The sequence below is a fragment of the Fulmarus glacialis genome, unplaced genomic scaffold (genome assembly GCF_000690835.1).
Source record: "Fulmarus glacialis isolate BGI_N327 unplaced genomic scaffold, ASM69083v1 scaffold43409, whole genome shotgun sequence".
Lineage (NCBI taxonomy): Eukaryota > Metazoa > Chordata > Aves > Procellariiformes > Procellariidae > Fulmarus > Fulmarus glacialis.
In genome coordinates, this window is record NW_009233746.1 from 980 (window position 1) to 20624 (window position 19645).

Below are 19645 nucleotides of genomic sequence, written 5' to 3' on the forward strand. Positions count from 1 at the left end.
TCTTCAAGAATTTCCCAGCAGGGAAGCCCTTCTTTAACTCCAGTACTTAAAATTCTTATCTTTCAACATTCATCGTATACATATACTTTTGTATACATACATTTCTGCTAAGCTGCCTCAAGTTCTTTTTTGTGCCATAATTTCATTAAACATGTAAAATGATTTTTTTGCCTTTGTCTTCATGATCTCTCTCTTTTAAGTACTGTACCAAAGACTATTCTTGTTTTCCTCTAGATTGCCTGCCACAATTTTGTGGTGGAACAATGGAAATCATTATGAAATTCATCTGCCTGAAACCAGCATGTATTACAGATACATTCCAAATACTGCTGAAAAAAATTATTAAATCCATTTCTGGAGAATGAAAAATATTTTTTAAGAAATAGTTTTTGAAGAGGCATTTACAGCTCCAAGAGAGAAACAGTGGTATATTTCAGTGTAGGTGGTCTTTCACCAGTAAGTCAACAACATTGCCAGGTTTAGCGGATGCCTGCAGGTCCAGTTAATGCTTGTTTGGGTCCATCCATTCTTACCTCGAGCACTGGAAGGGGCAGAGTTAATCATCTGGGACGGTGCCGAGTGAGTAGAGCTCAGGCTTGAGGTGGAAGGGCTAGCCTGGGACGAGGATAAAACAGAGATGTTGGTTACTGAGCCTTGGTACCTGGAGTTAGGGTAAACAAGCTGCAGGAGGCAGAGAAATCATCAAGAGAGAACTGAGCGGATCAGTGCATAAGATATGTACCTGTCTCGGATCACCTAGTGCAGCCTCTGTCTAGAAAATAGCTTCAGTGCAGGCCACTATAAATCTGCACTCAGGGCTGTGGGACTCATTTCACCCTCCCACAAACCAAGAGCAATACTAATTGCATATGTTGAACAGGTTATATAAATAACGTGCCGACTAAAATCTCACTTTCTGAAAGCAAAACAATGATCTTGGACCACAGTAGCAGCTTTCACTGTACAAATACAGAAGATTTCTCCCCAAAGTAAACCTAGCTCAATTACTCTGTCATCTTTCTTGAACAATGTTAGATTCTACCTATTCAGTTCTTTGAAAAAAAAATCACAGGACAGATCCAAGCATGTGCATAGGTAGAGTGTACTCCTCCTAAGCATAACCCTCCAGAGCATATTCAGTGCTGTTTCAAACAACCACTGCTGGCTGTGCTGGAGCTGTACCTGCATGTGGTACATATCCTCAGCAGTCTCCCCCACAGAACTGTCTGTTAGGATAACCAGGTTTCCTGTTTCGCTGGAGGTGTGGGACGACAGAGAGGATGATGAGTGTCGGACTGAACCAAGCAAGTTCAGTGGGCTGGAATAAAAACAAGAGACAGAACAAGGGCATCATTATTTTTTGAACCTGTGTTTTAATTTGTGAAGTCTGATTTTTTCCAAGCTAGAAAGTACCTGCAGTTTCCTACTGCTTTAGGTTACCTCTAGACGTCAAACACTTTTAAAAAATCAGGCTGAATAAGCTTAAACAATCCATGAATGTGAGTAAATACGAAAGAAGTGACAATAAGGCTACATGTAAGACAGCATAGTATGTAGGACGTAGAATTTCAGAATCCCAAGCCAGGTTAACATCATGTCATGATGCTGGGTGCACATTTGTTTTGTTTATAACAGAACATTCTGAAAACACGCTCATTTTTAATGCTGAAGTACGATGAGTGGGAGCAGCTTAAAAAAACATTCCAAAGGAAGCCAAGCATGAGGCACACAGGTCAAAATACAGTTTCCTTATTGCATCTGTCAGACCTCAGCATTGCAGTTGAAGGCAACTTTGTAGATGACAGTAAATTAATACAGCACAGCTGGTGTGCAGGCTGCACCCTGATCTCACTCATGAAATTAATTTTTTGTCACTCTGAATCACGTACACAAATACATATTTTGTACGCTACAGAATCTCCCTAGTTTGCCCTAAGAACTAAAAAAGGTTTTACAAAGTGAGGAACTTTGAGGAAGAAAATTTATCACCCAGACACCAATTGTCAACTGCCAAGCCACTAAAGTAGTATAAGAGCTACTCAATTTTAATAGTAAAAAGAATGTCACCATCCTGAATTCATGTACTAAAGAACAAGTTTCTGCAGCTTTTCATGCCAGGCTTTAAAAAGAGCTAAGCTATGTGGACCCACCAAGAGAAATAAACACGGAAGAACAATTAAAATTTCGTAACTTCAGTGACATTCCTGTCACTGTTTTTCATGCTGGCATGGATATGTACATTTTTAAATAAGCAATTTTGGCTGGATACAAAAACACTGTTTTGCCCTGAAAATCCCAATTTTTATCCTCAATCATTATCTCAGTTTTTATAGATGGGTATTCAGTTTGAATAAGCAGCCACATTTTCAGGTGTTTCTGTGAAGGCTGAGCTATTTTTTGGTATTCTGATCAAAACACCTTGGCAGCCTTTCTTATATTTGGGTTCTGATTTGATCAGAATTATAAAAAATGATGTGAACATTTTTTGATCCTTAAAAATGGGTACATACGGAGTTGGGTTCTAAACCAAGCAATAAAATTTTCCTTTTATGGTAGATAAGGACGCATTTATTTGCTGTTTGCGTAACAGAAGTAGGAGAAGTTGGAACCTCCAAAGTCAGATTGAATCTGGAGATCTGAGTGGCAGATGTGTGTTTCTGCCTCTACAGTAAGTAAAGTGATGGAGTAACATCTGGAGGTGTTTAGCATTTGCTGCAAATTGGATTTCTCAACTTTTTGATTCCAATCCTCAATCAAACTTTAATAATTAGCACGGAATGAAGACGGAAGACACTTCGGCCAAAACTCATCCGGCTCCTCCTGCAGTACTGTTAACCACTTCTTAGATCCTTGAATCCTAATGCAACAGTGTGCAGAGATCCTAGATATTTCAGCACAAAAAAACAGGGTACCTGTGTCGATGCACCAGCTTTATGCTCTCTGGGCTCATAGGTCCATGTGAAACCAGAACATTGCTGCGTGGTGTACTAGTGCCAGAACAGGCCGGACTCAGCTTATCCAAACCAGGTAACTCCTGCAAAGGAAACATACTTTAGCTGAGTTGGTCATGGAAAATTACAAGTTTTCTTCTCAGGAATATCCTGATCTGTTTCCATGTTCTCTACAGTTATCCTCAGTTATCCTGCATTTCCACAGGATAAAGAGCTTCAGTGCTTTACAACCCTATTCTCTGTTTATTTCCAATGACACTTTCTAGCCACTATTTCAGGAATTTGGGAGGAAAATAGAGGCATAGTGTGGCCCAAATTACAGCCACCTACATTTTTCAAAAAAGAAATGCGGACTCAAAAATACAGATCTTATCCAAACTCTCAGGAAAGGTAGTGAACTCAAACTGGCAACTGCAACTTGTACGGCTCTCATCTGCTTTGAAAGAGAAAGGCCGTATTTTAAAATTCTGGTGCTGTTATTTCTGGCCATCCTTGCATAGTGTTCACTCCTAAGAATGGAGAAAAAAGCCTTCAAGTTAGAAGCTACCTTAGAAAATACATACTCCAGTTGGAAAGTAAAGTGCTAACACATATATTTCAAATAATGCTTTTACATTATAGAAAGATATCCTTTAGTTTGGTTGTGATAATGTTCAAGGTAGTGTCCAGGTATTCATAAAGATTTCACTATACCAGGAAGAGGGGAATGCACTGCAAATTTCTGAGACCCACCTGGCAAAGATGTCTCAAGTATATTGTCATGGAATACTAATGTACAGCAGAGCACACACAGAAGGTAAGGTATCATTCCTAGAGGATGATATACTTCTGGTATATAACAGGTGGTGTGAACCGAGCTCTGGAGGCAGTTCCGTTGACTATATAGAAACTATAGACCCATAATAGTGCGTGTCCTTATCACGAGAGTTGGATGCCTAAAGTAACCAACAGGAATTTCTGTCTCTACCTATATAAGAACACTTCTGGAGGGCCTAATCCATGTCATGCTACTCTAAATCACGGCAGTTCTTTTGAAGAGCATCTAACGCTTTCTGTTAATCTTTCTTCCTCTGTTTTACATCATTTTCTGTTATGTAAGACAGTAACTGAAAATGAAGCTTTACAATTGTTTTGTGATACAACAAAGAACATAAAAATATTAAAAATTCTAGTTTACATTAAAGGCTAAGTTAACAGACTTACTGGGACTTCCTTCTTGCATAAAAATCAACGATTCTTTTGGTAATTTGGCAATCCAGTAGGTTCAATCAATGCTGTATCAGTCCAGTTCTTTTGTGAACCTTACTGCAACTGATAGAAGTTTAATCATAACTCTGCATGATTCAAAATGGGAAAAATGACTGCCAGCTTACATGGTACAGACTGGATCGCATCATCTGGAACTGGTCTATCAGTTTCTTATGCAGGGGACGCATTTCTGGGTGTACAAATTTCTCATGGACTGCCAGACCCACTCCTAAGACATGTACCTGTTAAAAAGAAAACATAACATCACAAAACCAAATAAATCGTGTCTAAGAGATAGAATAGAAGCCTGTCCTGCAGTTCTGTCAATGTGCAAGAAAGTACTGTAAAATATGCCACTATTCATTTACAAGACTGCCGATAATTAAGCAAGCCTAGGAGACCTGGCAAGTTCATATTACTTTAACAAGTACTTTAAGTGTGAGACAAGTACATTTATGTCATATTGGATTACTTTTGTTAGGAGATAACTAAAAAATTACCAGATTGATTCTCTCTCCAGAGTGAACAGCATTACGTCCTCACACTGATAATTCATTGTGACAAAGAAAATTCCTTCCACCCAGTGTCAGAGAACGGGTCAAAGTTGCCAACAGAGATTTCGAAAAGGAGTTTCTGGTAATTGAGCTGAACAGTGGCAGTGTGGCATGCATAGTCACTCTTTCTGTTGCTCATTATTTATTTTTAAAGGTCACTTTTTCAAAGGTCAAACATATAATATTAGTGATTGAATAAGATTATATAAGCTCTCAGATGAAAGAAAATAGTAATGATAGCAGGCTTGAGATGTATATAATTCCCTACGTGATCCAAAGTGTGGTAGTACAAAGTCTGTACAATAACTAATTAATCTTCAAACATCCTCTTGAGGATTGAATGGAGATAAGCATCATCGTTATTTTACAGATGGGAAATCTGAACTGCAGTTAAGTGATTTGTTGAAGAAACAGGCCTAGTAGCTCTATTCAGACTTGGACACATTGTTTTATGGGGCATATCTTGCCAAACTTTCAGTTAAGAGGGATGCAATTTTCTGATTTCACTTCCATTAAAGCATCCAGCTAGCTTTATCTACCAAGTTGTTTCATGGAGACACTAAGGAAAAATAAAACTGCAGATAATATAAATAGGCATGAAGTTTTCCTATGTAGCTCTGCCAGTTTAATCTCAAGCCTGACCTGGCCTCTCCTGACTTTGATTATCTTTGAAATTTACTGGGAAGACATAATTCAAAATGCCAAAAATGAATGGCAGGCTTGAAACATGGCAAGATGTCTATTGGATAATAAATGGAGACAACAAAATGCATGTACTTTTAGCTAAGCTTCATCTCACGTCCCATAAGGTGAATGGCTTGTTCATAAACTCCTTGGCCATCTCCCCCCTCTTTTTTGTTTAAATGTACTTTAGATCTCCTGTACCAAAATTCTTTGCTTCAGAATGAATCAGTTGGATCCGATATGTTTAGACTGACTGCCGATGAATGCAGACACTGTAGCAATGTTCTTTTGCATCTGAAAAACAGTACCTGTTCCTGCATGAGTTCCTTGAGCTGTGTAATCTTCTCTGCATCTCCAGGGTGCTTTGTGATATAATCTTTATCAAAAAAGGCCTGTAGGGGAAAAAAAAAGCGCCTTCTGCTGACTGGAAGAGATTTCATTGTAACTTGGTGTCAGAGGATGAGAGGAAAAGGTCCAAAAATCTTAGGAAAACTAAATATACTAAGCTAACAGCAGCAGCTCAATTTTATTGCTTTTAGCACTCTGGAATCCAGGTAAAGCTTCAGTACAATTTTAGCAACCTTGATAATTCTGTTGAATCAGGAATGTGACCAAGTCTCCCCATGTGATAGTGATCAGCAATACCACTAAGCCTTGTATCATCCAGTTATTCGAATTTTACATAGTTTCCTTCACATAAAGGAATTAAGTGAGTAAAGTGGTAACTAATGAAGAGCGTTCTCTTCACGGCTCTGTAGGGAAGACATATCCCACATCCCTGGACCACTGCTGCCATTTTTCAGTATTTCACCCTAGACTTATCTTTTGCAATGCAGAGTTTAAGTAACAGCTTGCCAAAAATTATGCCAGATAACACACTGCATATACAATCATTTTAGGGTTACAGTGAGTCTGAAATTAGGCTAGCAAAGATAATGGTTGAGTAGCATGGATTAGCGGCTTTTCCTGATTACAGGCCCAATCAGTCTCAATTACTATGAGTCCCACTGCCTCTATTGCAAAATGGATTTATAATGTAAGCAGTATAAAAAAAAAAATCTGCTTCACTCTTTTACCTGCTAAGTCAGGATTTCCAGGTAAGCCAAGTTTCATTCTTGAGAAGCCCCACTGTCAACCGTACCTACCTCAATGCAATATCCCAACTCCACCTTTGGATCCTCCTGTTGACGTGTGGCTATGCGAGCACTGATGCAGAATAACCAAGTAGGGGTTTTAACCTCATATTTAGAGAATGTGCATGAAAATGTCTTATCTTATTAAGTCATACTCTCTTTGAAACAGAAATGGAAATAAAATTGAAAAAAGATGATACTAAATTCAGAAGCATAGCCTGGCTTACCTCCTGGTATCGTGCAATTCCCCCATTAACAGCTGCATCAATCACTCCATTCAGACACATGCTGAGAAGATTAATGTTACCATGCATTTGTTTATGCTGGTACTGGCTTATCAGTGTTCTCAGCTCCTGGTTTTTGTTCTCAACCACTTGAATGGCATTTTCCAAAGGACTTACTTCAACCTCAAAGGCAATAAAATATACTTTAATTCCATGGACACTTCACTGAGATTTATTATCTTACTTGTAATGAAATGATACTCTAGGATTGTTCAGTGATGTCTCTTAGTTTTTACTGCTTTGTAGAAAATTAGCTACATTAATGAACTTTACTGTTAGCAATGCTGTATTTCAGGTCACTGGGTTGCGATAACTTCTTTCTGTATACTGAAGATACGGCAACAATGCACTGTCTCCATTATACTGTCATTTTCCCTCACATAATTCCCCTGGTTATATTCAGCAATTATTTAGACTAAGTGGTGGAAAAAGGACATACTTAATCATTGGTAAACTTCTTCACTTTAAACTGCAAGATTTCAGCCAAAGGAGTTTTAAGTTGCCTATCCATGTCCTCAGGAACTCATCATTTCAAACCCCAATTACAGGAGCTATGAATGTTACCAGTTCTCTTCTCTCCACTTCAAACCAACGAGAGATCCCAGGCAAACTGTGAGTCAAGGTCAGAGTGGTACGTTCAATCCACAAGCTCTGCAAAGAGTAATTGAGGATGTGAGGTACACAGTGAATCACAGTCATATCATCTGTACGCTTACTACAGGTGCTAAGGGGGTGAAGTTCAGAAAAGAATATATTGACCTCCTGAGCATTAACTTACTTTGCAGAATGTCATGCTGAAAGTCACTTGAACAACAAAACCAGAATTCAGTATGCTCTAAAGCAACACATTCAAGATTTCTGTTAATTTTTAAAGGTTGACCACCAATTCTGTCATGAGAACCAAGAAGACATTGCGGATGTACATGGCAGTAAGAAAAAAATTCCAGCCAAACAAAAAAATCCATCCTTGCTTCAAAATGCATCTCTCCTGCACTAAAATAACTCACCTTTAAATTGGACAGTGCTTTAATCAGGTCAGGTGTGTAAACACCGGACTCAACAGCTACTTGTTATTTGAGTTACTACAGTATCTTTGGCCATCAAATTAGGATTACTTGACAGACTGTATCAGCATAAAATAATAAGACAGTATTTGCCTTGAAGAGATTAACACTTAAACACTGCTTATTCGCTGCTTCTACCTTAAATTCATTCTCCTTGTCCTTTGGGCCTTTGTGGAAAGGCCTGTCATAGCGGAATTTCCGGATGTTGTTGACTCGGTAAAAGCTCTTTATGCGATCAGGGACGCGGTCCATTTGCAGCACATCTATATTGTCTGGGATGGGAGTCACTGCATAGATCTGTAGATCTGTAATTTATGTAGTCAAAGAAAGCCACGGGGCATCAAACAGGAAAGCTATCTCTACTGTGGAAGTAAATAGGATGGTGAATTCAGAAAGTCACACTCCTCTTTGTTTTCCAGCACTACTCTTTTGCAAGTGAAACAACAGAACACTAGACTAGAACTACTAGGAGAGTCTACAGAGTTATAGTACCTCACAGCCAGATTAACCAAAGAGGAAGATACCTGAGGATGCAGAGAGTATGTAAGATCCAAAATATCTACAGCAGGCAAAATATCCCATTCCTATTAGTTTTAATTAAAGCTAGGTACCTCATTTGTGCAGGCACTTTAGTAGATCTTGATGTATTTAGGTACCTAAATATCTAATATTTACCTTTGATAAATTTCGCCTTAGATACTTCAACTTTGTCTACAAACCAAAGTTGTCCTAATCTCATCAATTTACAGTCCAGTTTAATTAAAATGGTTTAACCTCAGTGTTACAGACAAGATCTCTGCAAGCATAAATCACCCAAATACATGTACAAACAACCCCTCTTGTCTATGAAAGTATCAGTGTTATACAGCAAAGAAGAGTGAAAAGCATGTGCCTTGAAAGACAAGTGGAAAACACCAGCAAATTTCAGGAGATTTCACTTGCTGACAATATCCTTATGGTTAAAGTCCTGCGCAATATCCTTGCTGTTGTCACACAAGCCAAATGAGAAGAATGAGTTTCAAAGCCTTAGGTATAAAAGAGTTCAGCAGTTTAAAAGAAAGGGAGACTGCAAAAAAAAAAAAAAAAAAAAAAAAAAAAGGAAAAAAAAAAAAAAAAAAAAAAAAAAAAAAAAAAAACAGTTTAAAAAAAAAGAAGACCGAAAAAAAAAAAAAAAAAAAAAAAAAAAAGTGAAAAATAAACACTATTGAAAGTAACACTTTGGAATTAATATCTGTTCCCCACAAAATGTTCTCCAAGAGAAGGTGTCGGGAATACTTTTAATGACACAAAACATGCATTATGGCAATGCTGTTGGTAAAGGTTAAAACACGGATGTGACCAAGCACAGCTATTTCTCTTACACATTGAATACGACCTGCATTACTCCCTGAATAAAAGATGACAGTTCTCTCCAACAATACATAGTGCAATGAACCAGTTAGTGTATCCAGCTCTACTGAAGACACTTAGGAACTGAGGTACCCAAGTCGATGACCTTTTCAATACCTTCCTCCTCTGTGCTCTACCACCGTTCTTCTAATCATAGTTTACCCTTTCACTGAAGGATACACTGGGCATCACACTGCAATATAGAGTCATCTGGGTGGTTTGGATGCTGCATTGCAATGGCTTGTGGGAACTCACTCAGCATCCTCTGCTGGAAGGCTTCCAGCCTCTCATAGTCGTGGCCCCGACATACATATTCTTTATTCTGCAAGAAGGACAAGTATAAATTAGTCTCCTTAAAAGTAAGTTAAATTCTGTTGGCTTTTATCTCACTTTAAATTTTACTGCTTCAAAAACAAAGATAAATGACAATGTCAATATGCTAATGTGAGAGTAAAATGTGCATTTAACACAGCTGACATATTTTATTTTTTCCTTTTTCTGTACAGTGTATTTCATCAAGAAATGATGAATAAGTAGACTATTCCACTGACCTCTCAACAGAAAGATGCCTCTGATCCATACTTACATAGCATTCAGTCCTATTGTCTTTTCTTACTTGCTTTTCAGATGACTGAAAAGGGACTATTTTTTAATTGGACTATACTGAAAACTTATCAACCAAAACTTAAGACTAAGTCACCAGCTCGGCTGTTCTACACTGGGAAAGCTGCTGTCAAATACAGTTTACACCAGATGGATAAAAGTCCTGAGGATTTCACAGAACAGAGGGAGATACATGTTTATCAATTTATCAGTTATCCTTAGAGAGAAGTCGTAACAAACTGTTCGCAAAAGTCATTTGTAATCATTGCTGTATTGTCATAGCCATACAATCCACCTCTGATTATGTTGAACAATACATTCTCAGGAACTCCCCTGTCTATAGGGGAGTAATACGGAAAAGCCTTATCAAGAGTTCTCAGTGGTCACTTAGCAAATTCCCCTTCAGCCCTAAAAGGACTTTCTTCTTGATGAACAAAATTTCGCTTCTGCTAGTAATGGAAAGCTTGCATTTAGATATGCCTCTTGAGGCATTAAACCAATTGTGCAGAGTTCTTGGATGCTTTTTGAGCCACCTCAAACTTTGAACAGCAAGATACAGGATTTCTAAAGTCCTCAGTGTCATAAAGATTGTATTCCAGTGTCTTTACCCTATTACCACAAAACACAATGTTGATTGGTGCTAATGTCTCCTGATGCAAGACCAATCAAAGCAGGCAAATTCTCTAATTCTGGTAGTTTTAACTCTCATACACATAAGAATAACTAGAAGTACAAGAAGATTTTTCACCTTCATAAAAGAACAAAAAAAAATCCCAGCAAACAAGAACAGTTCCCCCCTTCTATTTCTTGCATTTAGAAGCTGCAGTATATGCAATAATGTTTTGTTAATTGCTCTGGAAAAGGGTTCTGTCCAAGCAGTTCTTGATCTTGTAGCAAAATCAAAGAGAAAGCAGCAAAACCTGATCATAAAACATGGCCAAGGAGTGCAGGTATATTTGGCTTTGCATTTAAACTTTATGGAACAGATCTCATGTTCCAGCTGTGACATATGTCACTTTGTATGCATCAGTCACAGCAACCAATGAACTTAGAGAAAAACTGCATGATGAATCTTGGCAGTTCAGTCTGTAATGCTCAAACTTTGCAGCTATTATTAAATTTGGAGTGAGTTCATGTTTGAAGATAATCTCTTCATGACACTTACTGCATCCTCTATTTTAGTTTTTGATTGCAGCAATCCAGAAAACTGTAAGCCTATAAATAAAGTTACTGTGATTCTAAAAATAATGCCCTGAAAACACCTCAAAGCTAAATTTAATAGACTTTTCAGGCAGATGCCAACACAAGATCTCAGAATGCGGCTTGTCAGGCCTTACTTGAACTTCTGGTAGGTGGAAGACATGGACAGTTTTAATTTACTTATGTAGGAAGGCTAGAAATAGATGCAAAATTCATAGAAGCACGAACAATTACTTTTCTCAACAAAGAGTCTTCAAAATCAAAGATGTAGAAAGGAGTGGTTATTTTCTGTCTTAAGCTATACATCAATAGAAAAATAAATGAGAAAAGAGTTATTTGATCACTTTAAACCACTCCCATATCAATTTGAAAATTTTAAATGCATGTAAATCTTTTTCTTCTCTAGAATAGCTGCTTCCAATCTCTTTACAGAGTGATCCGTGCTGATGTGATTGCTAATGGGCTTAGTCTGTGCTTTGCAATGTGTATGCTGTATGGATCATTAGAGAGAAAAAGGAGTAGGATGACTTTTAATGAGATTGCTACATTAATAATCTGCTATCAGAAGTACTGCTACCAAATATAATTGCAGAATTAACAAGGATTATAATTATGTACGCTCATGTTCGCTGTTAATGTCTCCAGCCAAGTATCCATATTGTTACACTGTTTTGCAAAGAGTAAGTGCCGTGCACTGAAAACTCGTGCAGTGTTAAACACATAGGCCATGCAGGATCCAAGATAAAACTGTAGGATCCATGATATAGTAAGATAAGCTAGATTCACTGATACTACTTCAAACGTAGGAACATTTATGTGCCATAATGACTTTGTTATCATTCATTTTCTGAAACATCTGTTGTTAGATATAAAAAAAGAAATTGTCACTTTTCTCTGGAGATCTTCATGAAAGGGTAGCTACTGCTCCATACTGCAACACTTGTCATTTCCTCAGATTCCTCTGCAGGTGTGTTCTACACACTGATTCAGGCTGCTACATTATGGCACTGTTCAACTTCACCTTGGAATAACATGAAGCCACCCATTATCCACAAGTATTTTCACCTTGATTAATTCCAGCTTGCCTTTACGTCCCCTGCCTGTGTTTCCATTAAAAGACTGTAATTAAACACCAATGTTTAAACCCTAGTTAAAAAAAAAAAACTTAGTAATCAGAGGGAAATTTAAGAGTGCCATTTTCAAAATGGTATACAGTTTGGCTTTTTGTAGCTTCTTACTGTATAATGCAAGAGTGGTGCCATCTCCTGTCAAACCATTTCTTTAAAGAGAACACAAAACATGCGCCTCCAGTCCTTGAAAGCACGCTTTAAGTTAGCTGTCCTGTCAAGCTAGATGGCATCTATCATCAATTTTCAGACAGCTCTTACAGCAGTTGTCAGATTATATTCCTTCCTTGCTCTGAACTAGCAACAAGACATTGTATGTAGAAGTATCCATTTTAAGTTTGATTCCTCATTAGGAAAATAAGATAATTTCACTTTTTAAATGGATTGCAGACCTGATCCTGTATACACCAGCAGACAATAAGCTCAAAGTGAGGACGTATCCAGAGAAGCTGCTGGGCTTTTTGTTGAAGAGAGAGGAAATTTTCACTTGTAGATAGCGTAAGAGAGTCATCAATCTGGTATTAGAATCATTCTGTCATGTGAGACTTTTCAAAGCATGATAATTTGAGATGATGAAAATTATTTGAGTAATGACCCAACATTGCTGCAATACAGCATTTTGCTTAATATAGAGGCAATTTGTGCTGCATCTGCAGATCGTCAAAAATACACATAGGCATGAGTCAAATTTCTGATCTCTGTTCCTAAGAACATTCCCAATGGACCACATCCTTCAGTTCAGCCAGAAAGCTGCTTCTATTTGTGCAGGCGTAAAAAAATAAGCTGAATGGCAGACATCATATCTCCACAACAAAAATACAAAGCCTTAACTGCTACTCGGAGCCAGGTCACTTTGTCATGTTTTGTATAAGTCTGGCTTACCCGCAGGAAAAATGGGAATTTCCGACCATAAAAACCAACTCTGAAAAACTCAGGTTCTAAGCGCTGCTGTTCCATGATATTATCATAATAGGTAGCTTCCATTTTCTGTGGAGGAAAAAGATAGCTGCTATCAGACCCTCAAAGCTGCACTTAAAACATTAGAATCTCAAAACACATTAAAATATCACATTACTTTTTTGTCCCCACAATTTTTTATGAAAAGACTGAAATTTTTTTGAAGATAAAAATTATTAATTAAATAGTCTACATGGTGGAACAGACTATAGTATCATCATACTCATTTTACATTTTTGGAAATGACATACGAAAATTTTTCTGTTGTATCTCATTTTAAATTAAACAGGTCTTGCATGTAATTTTCTTTGCATTGCAGAATTAATGGCAAAGCTAAGATTAAGATCTATGTTGCCTGGCTCACAGTGTCCTATTCTCTCCTACAGCTCAAAATCTATACCACTGTCTGGAAAATTACATCAATTCAATTGGGTTCGCCTTAATTGAGTTGAGGGGCATGAAAAAGGATGAAACAAAATTAAATCTTCTACAGCTCTGTGCATCAGTAGGTTTAGCATGGAAGAAAAAAAGGTGTTTGGAAAAAGTAAAAGGACTTTTCTCTAGTTGCAATTATTAGTTTCGTGGCACTGTGCTAGCATTTATATCAAGTGGGATTTCAACACCCCTTGCCAAACTGAATCTCAGTTGAAAAGCTTACAGGAATTTCACTATAGCAAAAAGATAGCTTTTTAAAGAGAAGAATCAGTTTGACATCATTGCTTCCACTGCAGGGAACCCTAACAGCTTTGACTTAGAATATTGCATCAAGATTTTGTTCTTGATTCACACACATGTTAACTCCTTTTCTAAAATGGAGAAGGTCCCAAAGTCATTGCAGGAAAAATAAGGAATGTGTTGAATGATGTGAACGGCATAGAGAAAAACTCTTTACAGTGGGGAGAAATCCAAGTCATTTCAGGTCAACACAGATTGAGGAAACTCGAACAGAAAACAGATCACACGCAGGTGAGCGAAAGGATGAGGTGAACTGGTTATACTGATAGCTGAGATGCTCTTCACCTGCCAGCTGATTAAATCCAAATAATAAAGAGGCAGCAAGAATACCTAATTTACTGATGGTTTAGGAAAGAAAGTCTTGGGGCACGACTTGACTAAGCCTTTAATAAGTTTGTTTGCTCATCGTTCATGATCACTTTACCGATATGGTATTTCCTGTACACCAGGATAAATTTTCACACTGCTCTATTTCAAATGTCTTCAATAAACAAGTGCACAACCAAGGTGGTCACCCCCGTACTCTCTTTAGAGCCACTTTGAAGAAAACAAGTTCTTCAGAAGTGCAGTTCATGAGACCTAGTTAGACAGACACCTTCAGATGAGAATAAATTTGACTTTTAAAGAGAATTTAAACCACTGTGTATGAGAATACATCCACATAGCATAAATCTTAAATTTGGATATCTGCATTCTACCCCAGGGGACAAAAGCAGATGAACTATTTTCACATCCATAAAGCTTTTAAATAACAACCAGAACTTGGACTTTTTCCTGATTAAAACACAATGCTGCAAATGTGCCCTGATTTCAACACGTGTTTGGTTTTACCAGAGGACCAGATTCTTGTAAATTGACAAGAATGCCATAAATGTTTGCCTTCTCCATTCTTTCTCTCTTGTTCCTCTTATGCCAACTGAGGCAGAAGCAGTCCTTGATATTTTTGGAATTAAAATGAAATACCAATATATAATTTTTTTTTAAAAAGGAAAAAAAATACTTTATGCAAAAATATATATAAATATGCAATTGCAATAGCAAGCCCAGCTCCTGTGGGTGTGCTATCTCCATATAGTCATGGGATTTTACTGCTTGCAGACTTCGGAATTACTTCAGTGGACCTACGAAGTCATTGAAATGAATCAATGGCAAAGGAGTCACTGTAAATGCATGGAGCTATATAGGGAGTATGATTATTTTTTAAATTCAGAATGTTCTGACAGGAGAGCAAAATTCCTTGGGGAATGACATGGGAGTCTGCAAGGAGAGGAACTGCTGCTACTTACCCGAATCCAGCTGAGGCTCTGATAATCATAGAGACTTTCATACTGTATGGCCAGTTCTCTGCACAGTGGGATTCCAAACTCCCAGCTCTGTGAAACCAAAGCAAATCACACTCACAGCAAACAGAATGTTATTGCCAACTCAGCTGAGAGGAATATGGAAACTCAATTTTAGGAACTCATTTGGTATGAAATGCCAGGAATTAGATGTGAAAATGCAATGTGATGAAACAGTTTCCATTAAATACCAGATTAATTCCTTCTTCGAGATGGTAACGGAGGCATATGTTCTATTGAAATTACACACACATACCGCTTGTGACTGACGGTTCACTCATGAGACTGGGAACTTATTTGGAGAAAGATAGTACAATTAACGATTTTTCTTCTTGTTAGACACCCCTTCAGCCCACCCCCAATACGTCCTTTGCTTTCTGCACTACAACTCCCTGGAGTAAAGAGTTAGGGCTTAGCTCCCCAGCAAAGTGCTCCCCTTCCCAGGGCTGCTACTTCCTACTGAAAGCACAAAACTGTCAAGCAATGGGAAACACTCAAATAGAGAGGCAAAACATCCTCAGAACTGACCTGCATTATTGCACTGAGTGAATATCCATATTCAGAACTGAAAGCAAAACTAATTTCTTCAACTTACAATCTGCATAAAATAAATCTTTTTTTCCAGCACACCATACTCATCATCCTCGGAGGTAAGGAAGAAAGAGACTGAGTTTGGGCATGCCCACATTGAGAGAAAGACTCCCCTGTTACCTCACTTAGCTTTTTAGAGTGCTCATTTTACACCCTTGAACTGAAATCTCCTTTCCCATCATCTTTTACCTGCATAGATTGGAAGCCTTTTGGGGGAATGACTGTTTCTTACCATACTTATGTAAAGGATCTAGAACACCGTCTCAATTGAACCTTTACTGGATTAACTTTTATGCATTACTGGGCTAACTTGCCAGTTGTTTTAACTGGGACCCTGTTGTAGTGAAAACGAAATTAATGTGTGAGTTAGACTATCACCTTAAGTTTTAAGAATATTAATAGCAATATTGTAAATTATTGGTAACAGTAATTAACAGTAATTATGTAAAGTATTAGCACTTAATATGGAAATAGTTTTTCTGGTTACATATATCTTCACTTAAAAAAGTGAATCTCTACACTGTTTGATTTAGTGTATCAGGTACTTTACAATGCTTCTCTTTATGCACACACATTTGTAGTGTCTGTTCTCTCATCTTAATACCAGCAAAGTTTTTTTTCTCTGAATAGCAAAACCAGTAAGTGTAAGAACTTTTTTACTGAAAGAAGGGATAGTTGTAAGAACTAAAAAGGCAAAAATAATGATCCTACATCTCTTTAGCTTAAGTTAATTATAAAAACCTACATAAGAACTTGCTAAATAAAAGATTCTTTCAGAATCTGGATATTCTGATAGTATTAGTAGTTTGGGATGATGAGAAGCCTCAGATTTATTTAGATAAATACAACACATACATTAGGAAATGAACTGAAAGACCAGTTATTGACTGCTTGATTACTCAGGTTTTTGTGTTCTCAAATTAACAGGATTTTTGCTGTGGCTTATCGAAGTCCATGACATACAAACTGATACACTGAATTGGGATCAACAACATTAACCAGTTAAGTGTTTATATTTGCAAACACAAACACCATTGCATTTTTATAGGTTTCAACATTCTTTACAGAGATACTATACATAGATTTTTCAGTCCTCAGCTGATCTATATTTAGTTGAAAGAATGGCAAAGAAAAGTCTCTTCTAAAACACCTGGCCAGGAATAAATGGCTTTTGTCACACAGAATGTGAGCAGAGTCTCACTTCCAAATGGGATGCTGTGGCTAAAGCCTACATAATTCTCTAATCTGTCTTCTGGATAGAAGCAGAAAGCTAGCTGGATGTCTTCCCTTGAGGTGACCCTAAACATGTAACCTTTTCATGCTCCTTTTCTGATGTGAATTAAATTAACAACATGTAACCACATCTTATTTCTCTTTATACCAGCTCTTCTACATGTACCCTGATACTATTCCTGTCATCCTAACTCAGGCTTTCTCTCTTGGTTCAGTTACATTTTCACACAGAGAAATTCCACTGTGCTAGCTGAATATTCTGTAAATACAAGATGAGATAGAGAAGCAATGAAACACAATATACAGGTAACTTCTTAGAGAGAAAAGAGAGTTCGCAGATATTTGAAAGGAAAAGAGAATGAATGGATGTCTGACCCTCAGTTTTAAAATCTGTGATGTTCATGAGTACCATCTTCATAGTGTAGAAATTTAATATGTAATTTCATGTGCTATGCAAGTGTTGCTTTCCTCTAAAGCATCATTCTTCCCCCCTTCAAATAATTTCCTAATGTCTCCACTGTTAATTTCTCTCATTACTGCTTTCTGCTTTGCTGATGTCTGATCTGTTTGCATGTTCTATATTATGTCCTTCACTTGAAAAGCACATTCATACGACATTTATTGCAGCTTTCTCCTATAGCACTAGCAACTCTCAGTTGAGCACTACTGACTGCACACAAGGAGGCACAGATAGAGACAGCCAACATTTATGAATGGCAACCTTTATTTACTCACATCCCAATGTGCAGATTTCTTTTGGAAATATGTTCACATGAGGGTACACAAGAGAAATCAGTTCAAATGTTGGGTGTGGAGCACATGATCTAAAAATGAACTGTCATGGAAATACAGCTTTGGGTCTCTCACACCGCTTGGCTGGCGCTAAGGAGAGTTCACACTGCGATGCTGTGATGGGAGCTGGTTTAGTTAATAAAATCTAGCAGTGAACTGGACAGAAAAGGGTTGTGTAGTTTTCAAGCTATTGCTGTCCAGAAGCATGATCAGTCAGGTTCAAACTGTTTGATTCACAGCTTCAACTAGAAAACCCTGAGTTTTAACAGACAAAATTTTAACTGAGAGTTAAAAAAAAAAAAAAAAATAATCTTCATTTAAAGTTATGCACTTGTACACCCCGCCAACTGAGCCATAAACCAATTCAAAGCATAGCAGAAATCAGTAGGAAGGAGCACACCAGCAGAGTGAAGGCTAAAAGGGCTTTGGAACACCTTGTTCCTTCCCAGCACAGGGCTGCTACTGACAATATTGAGAATGGGAGTTACTCAATTCTGCACCCCACTGCGGCGCTCCCAGCCTGCCATGGGCCATGCCACCACTCCTTGCCCTCCACTGGCATGCCCTTTATGTCAGACTCACAAGACAGTCTTGTGGCCATAGTTTCCCCCCATTCCTGTGCTGAGAAAATTTTCCCATTAACAAATGCAGAATTTTTACATCCTTTTCATGCTGCTTTGACCCCCTTACTTAGTGGAAGATGCCAGGAGCAGCATGAGAAACTTAACTCTAGAAATGCAACTGAAGGACACAGAATAACAAATTCCACTCTTGAGGACCTGAGGAGGGACCATCTTAGGGTAGTGCAGAAAGAAACTATCAGACACAAGTTGAGGGAAGCAAGTTTTTCCATTCCCTGAGCTGTTCCCTGTTACACAGCAACAGAAAGAGTGCTGCAAAGCAGCAGGAGTATTTGGCATCTCAGCATCTTTCACTTCCACAGTTTGAGTGACATACACACTGCTTAAGTGGATTATTTAGTCATTCAGCTACCATTTATAATAAAGGAGGTTTAAAACACAAAGTCAAGTAACTCCAAAAACATCCAGTAGGGAAAAAACCTCAAGAGGTTAACACTCTATAATCTGTTACGAGTTTTATAGCAAAATTACATCTGTCAAGTTTTTACTCCCCTTCAGTGCATATATGGATTGCCTGTTTTTGTCAAAAATACAGGCTCACTTGTTTTACATAGTCATATCATCTTTGTGTAGTCAGACAGTACAGTACTGCAATATTTGCACAAGTCAGTATTTAAGCGCAGTCTGAAAAACCCTGAAAATTTCTGAAACTAAAAAGAGAACCATAGGCAGTATTATTACAAAAGAACAATACTGGCCAAAAAAAAAATTCTCTTTAATTGATCGCTTCCTCATAAATAGGCCATTCCTTCCTACACACAGGAATCTGACTTCCTTTTGCAGGTTCTGTAGAGAATGTCTCTGCCATATACAACTTTCTATTACCAGGGCTAGGAAAGAATTAACCTGGAATGGCAACCCCATATGAACCAAATCACATTTGTATTTAATGCCACTGTCATTGCCATCACAGGCAAAACCAACTCTGAGGTGCACATACAGACATTATCTTCCAATAATATAAGCTGTAGGAATTTTTCTAGAGAATGGAAAAATTTGAAAATATTCTGACAGATGGTATCAGTCTTAAGGTTCACCTCTGAAATGTTCCCAAAACGCCATGACACAAGGGACTGTAACACCTACGTCTGCAGTAATTTAAAAAAAAATATTTATTGT

At 37.8% G+C, this 19645-nt stretch overlaps 1 protein-coding gene across 1 annotated transcript in view; it reads right to left on the reverse strand.

The window, feature by feature from the left end:
• Positions 1–533: 533 nt before the first annotated feature.
• The window catches only part of LOC104082323 (dedicator of cytokinesis protein 3-like), a gene marked incomplete at both ends in the record, with an annotated part of 21200 nt that continues 2088 nt past the window's right edge, over positions 534–19645 (reverse strand). Inside the window, 11 exons of the mRNA XM_009585410.1 lie at positions 534–681; positions 1183–1318; positions 2913–3034; positions 4325–4441; positions 5746–5829; positions 6798–6977; positions 7419–7505; positions 8057–8223; positions 9488–9629; positions 13120–13224; positions 15216–15302. Of these exons, the coding sequence (XP_009583705.1) occupies positions 534–681; positions 1183–1318; positions 2913–3034; positions 4325–4441; positions 5746–5829; positions 6798–6977; positions 7419–7505; positions 8057–8223; positions 9488–9629; positions 13120–13224; positions 15216–15302 (1375 nt within the window). The remainder of the gene's footprint in view (positions 682–1182; positions 1319–2912; positions 3035–4324; positions 4442–5745; positions 5830–6797; positions 6978–7418; positions 7506–8056; positions 8224–9487; positions 9630–13119; positions 13225–15215; positions 15303–19645) is intronic.